At 39.8% G+C, this 13,722-nt stretch overlaps 1 protein-coding gene across 2 annotated transcripts in view; it reads right to left on the bottom strand.

Annotated features, from left to right (window-relative positions):
- Nucleotides 1–13,722, bottom strand: part of LOC117947324 (kazrin-like) — a 167,799-nt gene that overhangs the window by 6,514 nt on the left and 147,563 nt on the right. The window contains exons 5-8 of one of the 2 annotated variants that reach the window (XM_034876143.1): nt 11,870–12,061; nt 1,486–1,622; nt 648–818; nt 137–220 (exon numbers count right to left, since the gene is read on the bottom strand). In XM_034876143.1, the coding sequence (XP_034732034.1) occupies nt 137–220; nt 648–818; nt 1,486–1,622; nt 11,870–12,061 (584 nt within the window). The remainder of the gene's footprint in view (nt 1–136; nt 221–647; nt 819–1,485; nt 1,623–11,869; nt 12,062–13,722) is intronic. The other variant, XM_034876144.1, reaches the window with a different exon arrangement.

Below are 13,722 nucleotides of genomic sequence, written 5' to 3'. Positions count from 1 at the left end.
AGATTGTAACTCCCTTTGGGGTGGACATTGGGCTTTTTCACTTTTCAGGCAAAAAAAAGAAGTATAACACAATAAAGGAAAGGGAAAAAGCCAAAAAGCATAATATAAGCCCTTTAAAGCTGGGGGGCCATCTTACCGCCGTGACCCTAGGCGAGTAGTCCCTGTCCGCAACCCGCTCAAACATCCGGTACTCCATTCTCTGATTGACACAGTTACTCATCTGGGGGGTTGGAGACATGGCGGATGGCTATACTGTACATTCAAAGGCTCTCTGTGTTATTCTGTGTTATTATATGCAGTAGACCCAAAACAGTACATAGTGACAGACAGGCATATACTGTAACTTGTGCTTTCTTATTATCTGTATCTGTATATACTGCTAATAATATACAAGTGATGAATATGTGTCTGAGCCTTGATAACTCTACTTTGGTTGAGTTCAGTATGCATTACATATCTTTCCCTTGTTATGGCTGTTTTATTGGTGACTGTGTTCCAATTACTAAACATGAAAAAACAGAGTGTACAATGGCAAAGAAATAAATACAATGAATTTCTTTTTAAACATCACAGTGTTTTTTTCCACCTGCCAGCCAGCCTGTCTGTCAGTCAGTCTAGTTACCCACTTTGTTTTCTTTCTGTCTCACCATGGCCAGTTCAGCCTCCAGCTCCTTTATGCGGTTCTCCTTGAGGTCAAGCTGGGAGCGCAGCATCCCTGTGTGCTCCGTGGCTTCCTTGGTTTGCCGCCGCAGGTCCCACTTCTCTCTTTCCAGCAGGTCCTTCTCTTTGGCCAGTGCCTTCACCGCATCCTCGCTCTCCTGGTAGACACAGAGATCCTGATGGATTGTGGATTGGTTCACATTTCACTTAGCATAGCACACCTTTGAAAATGAATGATTTAAACCTGCAAAATAATGGAACTGAACCACATTCAGGAAAAATAGAAGGGTCTACGTTACTAATTTCACTACTTCCTGTGTTGTCTTGTCAGTGAATATTAAATGATTGTTTTACTTGAGTTGACATTAAGGCTGAAACAGTCCCTTTGGTTTCTAAACCTGCTGTACAGTAATGTCAAAGATACATTGACATGTTCTTTTGCTGTTTATGCTTGAATGACAACATATAATACAACAGCAACACACAAACGCGAACATATCATCTTAATGCCAAGAGAAACTTCTCACCAGTAGTCATTTAAACATCCCCAGAGACAGTGTAACAGTTATGTAATTTTTATTATCTCTCCTATCCACTGTAATGGGAACAATGACATAGACAGCATGCAGACGCATTTTTTAAGACTTATTCTGAGGAACAATACAAGTGCTCACTCACTTAGGCATTGTTGCTCGGACAGGCATTTTTGTGCTAATGTGCATACAAAAAACACAGTTACAAGAGAAAATGCTTTTCTTTTTAGATGGATCCTTTTGTGCATGCACTTGTGTACAACTATTTATGGTCAGAACATGGGTGCCATACTTTTCTGTGCTGCTCATAGTTGCGTATGAAGTCACGGAGCTGCTCTTCCCGGCTCTCCAGTGTGGCATAAAGCTGCTGCATCTGGTTCACCAGGTCAGCTTTCTCCGCCTTCAGCCGCTTACGGTCCGACTTCATGGCTGCGGAGGAAGGATCAGAGAGAGAGAGAGAGAGAGAGAGAGAGAGAGAGAGAGAGAGAGAGAGAGAGAGAGAGAGAGAGAGAGAGAGAGAGAGAGAGAGATGGATTATAAAAATAATAATACATTTTATTTATAGCCACTTGTTTTACTTTGTTTAACTTTAAAGCACTCAAAGTCACCATACAAGAAAGAACAATGTACTAAGTTAAAAAAAGCAAGAAATCTGACCATCAATTGAAGTAAACATACAGTGATCAAAGAGAATAAACCAGTTAAAAAAGGTGTGTTTTGAAACTGAAAAGAGAGTCAGTGTTGCAGAGATTTGGTGGAAGGGAGTTCCAGATGGAGGGGCTGAGCAACTGAATGCTCTAAGCCCAAAGGTGGCCAAACTGGTGGTGGGTTGAGTGAGGTGTATGGAAGTGGAAGACCTGAGAGTACAGGTGGGTGTGTTTATATGAACGAGATCAGTGATTATTTGTAGTCAGCATCATAGACTGGGCAACATTTGGCAAAAAAACATAATTAATCTATATCTATGGTTTGTTCAGTGGGTTAAGTTGCTTGCAGATGTTAAGTAAAGTTACAGAAATTGTTAGAAAAAATAGTACTCGTATGTTTTGACAACTGTGTTTTAAACCATGATTGAGAACTTTTTTTAAATTTTTTCAAACTGTGCTGTCCACAAGTCGAGATTATAGCAGTTTATTCATGAACACTAATTAAGTTATAAGACTTTCAGATAAGAAGTATCTTAAGCTACAGCATTAAATACACCTGCTGGTCTAATGTTGCATAGCTGCTTGTTGATAAAGGGGTGAATCACACATGAACCCTTCTGTCAATCTCCTCTCTGCTGCTGGATTCTATAGAGGCTCTTTTCATCTATCTTTCTGCCACACACTCTCTAATCCTCTGGCACCTCACCCACGCATCATTATCAAGCACATGATGTAGCGTAGTTATTCACAGAAGCTCTAATTTCCTTAAAGAAAACATTTTTCTCTCCTATCCTTTCTCTCCATCTTCATGTAAAGCTGTTTCCTAGACATCTGCTTAAAGACGAGTTCCCCTCCAGCTATCTTTGCAAACTGACAACATATGCTTTATTCACATTTTATGCATTGTCACTGTGTCCGTCCACCTTTGTCTTCTTCACTTTGGCATCTATTTCCTTACAGTACAGCAGCTTTAAGTGTTGATATTTCATAGCATCACATGGTTCTGTTTCCCTCTTAATACCTGTTACCATGTGTTCACCTTTCTTTTTCTTCCCTCTTTTTGTCCCCCCTCCCGGCCAGCTGTGTGTCATTAATTAACTTATACCACAGCCTGGTTAATTGCGTGACATTCACAAGTTGTTGTCAGGGGATCATGCTCAGCCAAGTAGAATGGAAAGTGCAGTTTTACAAGGACAGATTCCCCCTCTCGTTTTTCTCTTCTTCATTTTTCTCCTGTCACCCTTTCATATCTTTCCCTTTCACCCGTTCTTCAGAGGTGGAATTCCAAAGCAAAAGCGATAATCAAGCCAAACTAGCCGGCAAATGAAAACAAGAAATGTCTCTCATTGGCCAAGAGAAACAGGAAACCTCCGAGCACCTGCCTCGGGAAGTGAAATCAAAGCCGTTTTTTGAGATGTGCCAAAAACTGCTGCTGCCTCACATCCTGCACCTGCGACCTTTTGGCAACATCAACCTTCCTGGTGTCGGATACAAGAAAGCACTCACTGTGGCTCAGTAAAAGGGTCCATTCACATTCAATGGAGAGTAAGCACTGTTACTTACCATTTATAACCCATGTATGAGCACTTCTAATAAACAAAAGATGGTCCTGAGGCTCATTGACGTTGCTTTCCACTAAAGAATGTACAGTAGGTGAGCTAGGGCGGCACGAGCATTTTTACTTCTGCTGACAGCCATATTAATGACTAACATAATCTGTGGCTTGGTCCAAACCTCTAAGAATTATTACCAGATGAAACAAGAGGGAACCACTTGGGAACCATACAGAGCTGAGACTAATGTGTTTGGAGTTAAAGGAGGAGGAAGACATGGAGAGGAAGCTATTGAAGAGGCTTCAACTTAATAGTCCTTTCATGGAGGAATGATATCCGTGCAAGCACCTACAGGTATCTTCTTTCTTGCAATGCTTTATATATATATATATATATATATATATATATATATATATATATATATATATATATATATATATATATATATATATATATATATATATATATATATATATATATATGTGTGTATGGATACTTTTTGGATCATATATGGATTTCCTCTTTGTCTACAAAGTGCATCAGGGGTTGTCTTTGTGCAAAAGTGGGTGTGCCTGCATGCACATTTTGATACTAAAAACTACTCCAGCTTGTTTTAGGGAGAAGAAGAGCAGATCAGGACTCATGAAACCAAACGTTCACTATTAAAAGTCCAAACAACTGTTCCCAATGCTCAATGTTAAAAACAACAACACTTGCCTGTATCATGCTCTCCTAACACATTCTCTAAAATCTGCATAAGTGTTTTTTAGCTCACCACAAAAAGGCTCTTCTGGTAGCACAGTGCTTTCAAGTATGTGTGATGTAATGTGATCTGCATCTACTACTGCAGTGGGCTGAAAGCCTTTGTCTGCGGTGCTCTTCTATGACTCTTTGCAACTGGTGGACCAGCATACAGTATTAGTCACTACACTGGACTCCTACTGGCTGGAGTCACATTTGTATTAAAAATAACTTGGGCAACAAGCTGATTTGCTTTTTTTCTGTGAGTAAGAGGAGAAGATTAACGCAATTCTCATGTATAATTAAATGTGAAGCTACAGCCTGCAGCTGGCTAGCTTAGCCTAGCACAGAACATGGAAACACTGGAGTCTCCGCTGATAGCCTGGCAACATCATGGCTTTGACAAGACTGCGGCCAGCCAACAAACAATCCCTTGCATTAACCCAATAAAACCAGTTTCTGTACGGATAAAACAAACAAGCTATAACATGTTAATTTGTGAGCTTTAGAGCTGCTTCAGACAGAGCCGGGCTTTCTGTTTTTCATCTGCTTTCAGTCTTGCTAAGCTAAACAAAGCTGTTCCAAAAAATGATATCAGTTCTTTATTGTAACTCCCAGCAAGAAAGTGAGTAGGCTAAGCGTACTTCTTATAATGTCAAACTTTAAATAAATAAATAAATAAATAAATAAATAAATAAATAAAGCAGGATGTCCGGTACTTTCCACTTTCTTTGTTTTGACATTTTTAAACTCTGGTCAATTTATGAGGACTACGGTTACTTGCTCCTCAGATCTCTGCAGGCTATATCCAGACAACTAGCTAGACCATCTCTCCAGTCTGAGTTTTCTATTGCACGAGTAAAACAACCTTTGAACATACACATGTTCCACCATGTTTTTCTCCCATCCCAGATTGCTGTGCAGACTAGCAAGACCCTCCTCAGCAGCGCTGTGGAGGAAGGTCTGGCAATGCGAGACTACTAATTGAGGAGCTGTACTGTTTTTTGTTTTTTTTAAAGTCATTTTCATATTGATTTGATTTGTCTGATTTAGTTTTTTTTGTGGTCTGATTTTGGTCGGTGTTGTGGGTGTATAAATTGCTGCTCTGCTTCCGCTTAGTATAGTAGTAGAAGGGTTACGGTATGTTCCTGTCACATATTACAGAAGGAGGCATTTCTTCTATGTGTAGGTACTTTTTTCTTGCTGTGAAACCATGTCACCACAGGGAACCCCTGTGTCAGTGACAAGAATTTCAACTGACCAGAGCTGCTGCTATTTGTGAAGAAACAAACTATTAACAGCTGCCTTGCAAGCCTATGGGGAGTCGTTGTTTGATTCTCAAAGAGATTTCTTTGGTAGGCTATCACTTTAAAACTCTACATGAATATAGATTTATTGTTATAAGGCTGACTACTCTGTGGGTAATTCCAGGAATAATCAAGTGTCAAACATTGTTCAGCTCCAGGAAAAAGGCTCTCTGATGATCTTTGATTGTGAAGAAACTCAATCAAACACAGTCAACTCGTTACCTGCGGTTCTTACCTATCACAGTGGCACGCGTTTCACATCCCACTCACTGCTTCCCTCTGGTTAAATAGCAACCCTCAGTGCCCCATCTATTACGGTACAAATATAACAAGATCCCAGCCATGATTACAGCTGAATATAATTTTTTTGTTTGGTTTCAACTTGCTCTAACAATCCATTTGGTCTCAATACAGCGGCCTATTATTGTCCGTGGCATACAATGTAATCTTTTCTCTATTTCAGTGAATCAAATACTATGCTTTAGGATGGACTGCCATATTAGTTCAGTTCAACTGCAACAACAGAAAACAAGATCACAGAGATAGACCCACTTATCAACACCTTCACTTCACTTCAGATAATGATCATATAAATGAATGAAACCACTTCACACTGACACAACTCCATATAACTTCAGTCCAGAAGAGAAGGGACAGGCTTTTAGTCGGCTCTCAACATAATTATTTGAGAGCGAGAACAAAAGAGACATCAGCTCATTGGAGGGAGTCCATTGTTCACGGTTTGGGATTTTAAATCTGCCATACAGCTGAATAATGAAGTAGGAGCCTCAGAGCTGCACATTGTGCTCACCTCCTCACTTCCTCAGTAAAAACACACTCGCTGGTTGAATGAAGTTGATCTGCTTTGGTCCTTGTTAATGAAGGCAGTCCTTACTGTAGAGCAGGTCATGTTACTACTGTATCAGAATTCTTTGCAGTTGTGTTGACATTTAAAAACATTAATTAAAGTTAATTAACAATTTATCATGAATGTACAAACCTTAGCATTGACATTTGACTCTTGTTTTAAGTTGATGCACAGCCTCGAAGCTAGACATTAAAAATAGATCAAGCATCGCACACTAATAGATGATCTGGGGGTGTGAATTAATATGTACACAAGCTATTTATGCAGCAGAACTGACACACCAGGGAATCAGGGGGAGAATCACACTTTGATCCCATAACAGCACCTCTTTACTCACCTCGCCGTTTTCACTGGAGCCAAACCAACATTTACTGGCTGTAATCTTTAAAGCCTATTTGTTCAGGTGTAAGCTACAGTATGCAACACCACTGTAAGAGACGAATGCAAAGACTGGGTCAAGTCTGACGTAGATTCTAATACAATGGTACTGGCAAAATTTCTCTCTGTCTAACTGAGGTGCTTATAACTACCACTACGGGGGGCCACTGTGACCCAAAAACGTGTTCTCACACAAAATTGAACAGCAAAACCGTCTTCATTACCTGTAATCATGACGCTACTGCTAGTGTTGAGGGATTAAATCAGAAAAGACAATAGTTTTTTCTGGATTAACAAAATTCAGTTAGAGACTTTTAAAAAATAACTAAAGCCTTCAATTCTTTATTGGGGCCTTTATAGGCCTTTATTTTCACAGGACAGATGAAGACATGAAAGGGGGAATGATATGCAGCAAAGGGCCGCAGGTTGAAGTTGAACCCCGACCCTCTACGTTGAGGAGTAAACCTCTATATATTAGTGCCCGCTCTACCAACTGAGCTGTCCTGGTCACATTTGTTTAAAAATAAAGGCAGCAATAAAACACTGCAATTACTTGATTGTAATCAGGTCAACTAGCTTGATGAGATTTTGCTGCACTGAGTGTGCATGTATGCGTGTGTATTGGTTTTAAACGCCAAGTGAAAGAAGAGGCCTTGTAGACAAGGCCAAAGCTGTTTTCTGAGGACGATGTAGCGTGAAATGACCCTAAACAGAGCAGGCAGACTGCGCTTTGATGATACAAAGCTCTGTGCTATTTTCTTTTTAGCTATGGATATACTAGGAGCTTCTCAGTAATAGTAATTTGCCAAAGCAGAAATAGCTAATTAAAAACAGCAGAAAGGGCCAGCTATACTTTGAAAATGCATTGAACACAACTTGATGATCCATCCAACCATCTTTGTTGGCTTAGGGAGGTGTTCCAGGCACGTCCAGCTTGGAGGTGGCCTCGGGGAAGACCCAGGACGAGGTGGAGGCATTATATCTCCAACCTGGCCTGGGAACACCTCAGGATCCCCCGGTCGGAGCTGGTTGATGTGGCTCCCCTGCTGGGGCTGCTCCCCCCCGCGACCCGACACTGGATAAGCAGACGGCTTTGATGAGAAAGTCCAAAATAAGAGTTGAGTAAACTCATAAACACCTTTCCAGAAAAGTCCAATTGCATCAGTCAAAGTGTGGTTTATATTCTCATTGTTCCTCCACTTTGCACTTTGGAGACCAAGACGTTTTTGTAGTTCATCGTCATTTGTGTAATTTAATGTCAGGGGGATGAAATCCCCCCACCAAGCTGACACCAAGCAGCAGTGTCTGGGTTGGATCGAGTGCCCACAGGCATCATAACAAACCTGCAATTGAGAGAGGTTGGCAATTATCCACGATCACAATTATAGTGCTCACAGGCTAATGTCTGGCACACAGTCGGGCTGAGCTCAAGCCTTAACATTAAAACGGTGTGGGCATCACACCAAACAAAGGCAGAGGGGGAGACACAGGAAGAGACGGCGAGGGAGAAAATTAAAACTAACAGACTGAAAAGTAGTGTTCCTCTCTGCATTCTCCATTTTGTATTCACAGTCACCAGAAAATCTGCATGTAATTTACCCGGAAACCATTTGAACGGAGGTAGAATGGCAATAGAGTTCCTGTGAACCATTCCCAAAGTAAACAGGTATTATCTCAAGAGGCAGAGAGTAATAGAGGGGATGATGCATTTTATTCACGCTACTTCATAACCCCAGCCTTTTGCTTTTTCATCCAAAGCAGAACCACAAACAATAAAGTAAATAAAAACAAAACAAAAACACAAAGCTACTCTGCTTCACAATAATTGTTGGTAGCACTTCAATAAAACCCCTCAGGGCACTCACGTTCTCCAAACATCACTGACAAGCTCTCAAACTTCGAGGAAAACACTTTGCCAGAGCATCTGGTGGGATGTTTACAATATGCCAGCCGTGTGAAAACTGGGGGAAATCAAATAGAGTCGAAACATCACGCCTCCAATCAATTGGCAGCATGCAGAAATTGCTGTGGTTAATGAGGTGTTTACAAGTACATTTGGCCCGTTGTTTTTTTTACCTGCTTTAAACCCCAACTATTTCCAAACCTCAAAATGAAGGAGTATTTTTTGTTGTTGTACTAAAAACCCTTCAAACATAAAAGGTCACCGGACAAAGAATATTGTGATGGATAGAGCTGGGACCTGTGATCAAGCCCACCGTTAGACACTGATCTCCAAGTTTATTTAGCACCTGGCAGCTGTTTAAAACAGGTATAAAAAATACTGCCTTCAGACATGGCTGGATGTGGAAGACCTTCTTACAGCTTCTCAGAAACATGCTGAAAATGACCTCAAACATCTTTTTACATCTGGCCCACATTGCACTACAATAGCCTCAAAAGTATTTATCATGATACTTACCATGTCTAATAAAGTAGAGGAATTGCTAGCCAGTACATTGTTCTGCTTTCTCACCAACATATACAGTAAATACACACAACATAAACTCAATTATCACCTGTACCATCCAGTACCTTGACCAGCAAGTACCTACAACTCAGAACATGAAGGCATTTGGTAGAAGAAGCTGGAAAAGCAACACAAACAAGAAAACGAGATGACAGATGTGTTTCCACTTTCTCCTTGGAAACAACAATAAATATTGCTGTGTGGACAAAGCGAAAACAACTGGCTACAACCATCACATGCAACCAAAGAGCAAAAAGCTGGCTCATAATACTGCTGGTTATAATAGTTATCTTGAAAAACAGTATCCTTGGAGTCTGAGCGAGCCACATTGTCAGTGTGTGAAGATGGAGTGTGACAACTGTGGACTAAGAAAAGAGCTTGGAACCAGCGACAGCTATACAAGACAGGTCATGTGGAAAATAACAATGCAAAATATAAATAATTTAGATATATTGCTACTTTCACCACTAAATGCGCACACACACACACACACACACACACACACACAGTATTTAATCCATGGGTCACTCTCTGGCCAAAAGCTGTACTCAAACATCAACCTCTGCTTTATTGCTTATATAACAAAGCTTTAAGAACAAAAACAAAACAAGCATCAGGAATGTCTTTGCTTGAATTCGCCTCTCCTATTGCAACAGAACTAAACTTGAATATGACCACAGCCAATTTCCTGTTATCCTTCCACATACTCCATCTTAATTGCAGACCAGATCCACCCTGCTTAACATTTCTGGACCTTGTAAGCCAACCAAAGTCCCTCTTTATAAATCTTTCATTTACCGCTGATTACTGTACCTGCTGGGCTCTGTAGGATTTGGCCTTCATTAACAGGCCTGAGTCATACAATTGACTGTATAAGCCTGTGTGCAGTCTGTTCAGACAGCCAAACCTCCCGCTGAAGAAGAGATAAGTGTTTATTTGATGTGTTGCTCTATTCTATTCTGCCTCAGTCTGTATTGCTTTTGTTTAATTCTTCCAAAAAGCGTAGGCTGCAAGTGTCAAGTGAAATGTTTCAGCAACAAAATCCCCTGACAGCATGTTGTGTGTTTGTCTGTTACCAAATGGTGGGTTTGTGCTCTGCCTCACTCCATGGGCAATTCGTCTTTGAAAAGAATGATTCACTTCCATGCTGATGACATCTTTACTTGATGCAATCCACTGTGCACTGACTAGCAGAACCTGTTCATTACTTTCTGTGCAAAAGAATTAAACCTACATATATTACACCTTGTTCTAATCAGCACTTCCAGGTGTCTTTTTCATCTTGGAATATACAAAGTACAATCCAAATTTTTTCTTTTTTTTCTTTTGATCATTTTGGGCCGAGTTAAAGTCAACAATGAATTCTCTGAATGCTGAGCAACATTTACCTTTGTAATCTTTGAGGTGTTTCTTTCTATGTAATGAGACAAAGTCCTCTCAATTCATTGCTCTGATAATTACATATTTAAGGAGTCTAGAAATGCAAGACCTGCCTATTACTGTCTTGAATGTTTCTTGTTGTTCATTGATTTTATTTTTACATCATTAGACTTTAATGTACTTTAAATTAAATCTCAATCAAGTCTCAATAAAGTCATTTAACAGCATTCAAGTCCAAGTCAAGACCTAAGTTGCTTAAATAATGAAATATAATTGAAGTCTTAGTCTGAAGTCCACAGATAGTTTAGGCATATAACCCTGCTCCAACTCAGCATAAAGCTTTAGGAAAAGTAAATGCATCGGCATCCTCTCTCACCCCAAGATACCACTCCATCTCTCGAGCGGAAAACAGGCTAATGTCCCATAACACAGCTAATGGGCAGCAATAACCACACTGTTATAGACACCAATGTTAACATTATGGTAACAAGTAAAGACGCACTGGCCCTATGGAGCAAAATAAAACAGACTTTCTCTGAGTGGCAAACAGAAAAAAAACTAAAGCAGTTGTGAGCAAAATCATAACAGAATGTTTTTGAGTTTTGCAACATCACTCTGCTTTGCAGACGTCGAACTTTCAGAGTTTTACCTAAAAGGTATCCATCCACAACTACTTGTGATGTGTTTATCAAACTGGGGCTTTTTAATGTACACATTTTTTCAAATGTACAGTTGGTCAAAATGCATTGTCATTTGTGAATTGTAATAATTAAATAATTTATTTATGTCTGTGTGTGTACCGAACTGCCTTATGTATGTTTGTTGATAAGCTCTTTTACACGTTAAGTTTAAAATAACTTTTTTTGTTTCATTTGTTTTTAAAGGTGCCCTTCCAGTATGTCAAATTTAACAGGAATATTAAGGAGAGAGAGAAAGCACATCAGAAAATTGGCCTATCATTCACTATGGTTACAATTGATTATTCATTTTTTTTTTTAAATATGTTCAAGACAATTTTTTGCTTTTTGTCAGGAAGAAAAGACACACAACACATCTGGAAAGATAGAGAGAGATGTATTAATTACAGCTTTGGTCCCCATGTAGCCCGAATAACACCACGGCACAGGTCTTAGACCACTGGGGCCTCTTTATGTTAATTGCTTAAAAGTATCCCATTAAAATTAATTCTAATTTATTTTATCATTCACAGACCATTGAACTGAACTGATCCACTAATACTACTGGACTTTGATCTCTTGGAACATCCTTGTCCATATGTTTGATAATAATGATATCAGTGTTTTAAATCTCACAAACAGCGCCTTGTTTCCTTACCTTGCAGGGCCTCCTTGGCTCTGTCCAGCTCCTGCTCCTTCTGGGCCAGCTGCACGCGAAGCTCGGTAGCGGAGAGCACGTCGGCCGAGCAGCCGCCCTGGGTCTCCTCCAGGTCCTTACTCAACATGTCCTTCATCTGCCGCAGCAGGTGCACCTCCTCCTGGAGCTGGGCCACCTCCTCACGCAGCAGGACTAAAACACACAGAGACAAAACAGAGCTTCAGCAAGCTGACATCAAAACATGGCCCAATATATTCTTCGGAAAAATGTGAGTGCTTATGATTTTGCCAGACAGCCTGAGCAGTGACTCAGTTTTTTAAGCCAAAGTAACAACACAATTCCAGAAGCTGGAGAGGGTTGCAGTCTGTAATGTTATGTCTGTGCAAAATTGATTTAACATAACCATAGGTGGTTTGGTTTTATTTGTTATTGGGATATGAAGCATCGCAGGGGTGGGTGAGGTCCAGTGGATTATTAAAGACATGTCATAGATATAATAACAAAGTTTAGCTTTGCTGCTGCCTGTTGAACCTGATCCATGTTGGCAGAAACTATGAAAAGAGAGAGAGGTGAGAGGTTTAAAGAGTTTCAACCTGCCGTTGACACAAAGACGCAAACTAAAAAATGAAAACTGCAGCAGAGAGAAATAGATTTTTCCAACAATTTGACTCACTGGAAAAGCTCTTAAAGAATCAGCAGCAGAGAGAGGGCTTCACTCAGTTTTAAAATACAAACAGATAAATGTTACACATTACGTTCTCAAATCAAACCTAAAAAAAAGTAATACTTAATCTAGAAATATGTCATTTTTTCTGCACACTGAATGTGCTTGTTTAGGTGGAGCATATGAAGAGTCATTTATATAAGGATGAGTCATTCTGTTCAATTTCATGCATCCTCAGGGCAGGGGGTTGGAGGGGTGGGGGTGAGGAAAACTGCTCAGCCCCATCTCACTCCACTATCAAGTGCCTCCCATAAATCACACTTCATATTCCTACATCCCAGCTCCAATATTACTGTCTGAAAGAACAAAATCAATCAGAGATGAGATGAATGGGAGAACTGAGAATAGGAGATTGCATATACCAAAATGCTGCAAGAGGAACAGAGGAATTCAAGACAAAATACAGATTGCACTTTAGTTTTTTAGTAAAGGGTATGATTCATTTGCAGTGTGAAAATGTATAGTAAGGATCAATATACAGAGTTTGAAGAGGATTTACAGCAATGTTAGTCAATTCAGTTACTTTGCATTCTGCAGAGCATCAGTGGAAATAATCCTCTCATACAGTATGTTTGCCCATATTGCCATTTAATACTTTATGGTCTTTCACCAGTAAAGTAAATCCTTGAGATTAACAAATCCGTAGATAATCATTTAGAAAATATTAAGCAACCCTATATTTCCACCAAACAATCTGTATCAAGTATTCTCCACTTACAATAAACAATAATTGAGCCAACTTTCCTATAGAGAGGACAGTACTCTGTGAATGTCTTTGTATAGTGCAACTAGTTCTCTGTGTATAGGAAAATGAAGGTTTTAAATCTTTTAGGTGCAGTAGGCAATGTATTTTTTTTACCTTCTAGTGTCACAAAACTGGACAGGTCACACTAGATATGATCCATACATAGTAACTCTGAAAACTAATCCAAAAAGCTCAAGAGACCTTATGTAGAAATGTGATGGAGCGCATGGCTGGCGTCACGGTAGCTATACACTACCTTTTTCAGCCCTCAAAGACAGACCTTTAATGTTGCAGGAACATGTTTATTCATGGAGTTAATATGTTCTTTAATGATCACAATATTCAATCTCCTGTTAGCCTAGCCATTCCTCATTTTTTTAATGT

The sequence above is a fragment of the Etheostoma cragini genome, chromosome 7, assembly GCF_013103735.1.
Source record: "Etheostoma cragini isolate CJK2018 chromosome 7, CSU_Ecrag_1.0, whole genome shotgun sequence".
Classification (NCBI taxonomy): Eukaryota; Metazoa; Chordata; class Actinopteri; order Perciformes; family Percidae; genus Etheostoma; species Etheostoma cragini.
Note: the sequence above shows the minus strand (reverse complement) of the source record. Positions and strands in the feature narration are given on the sequence as shown.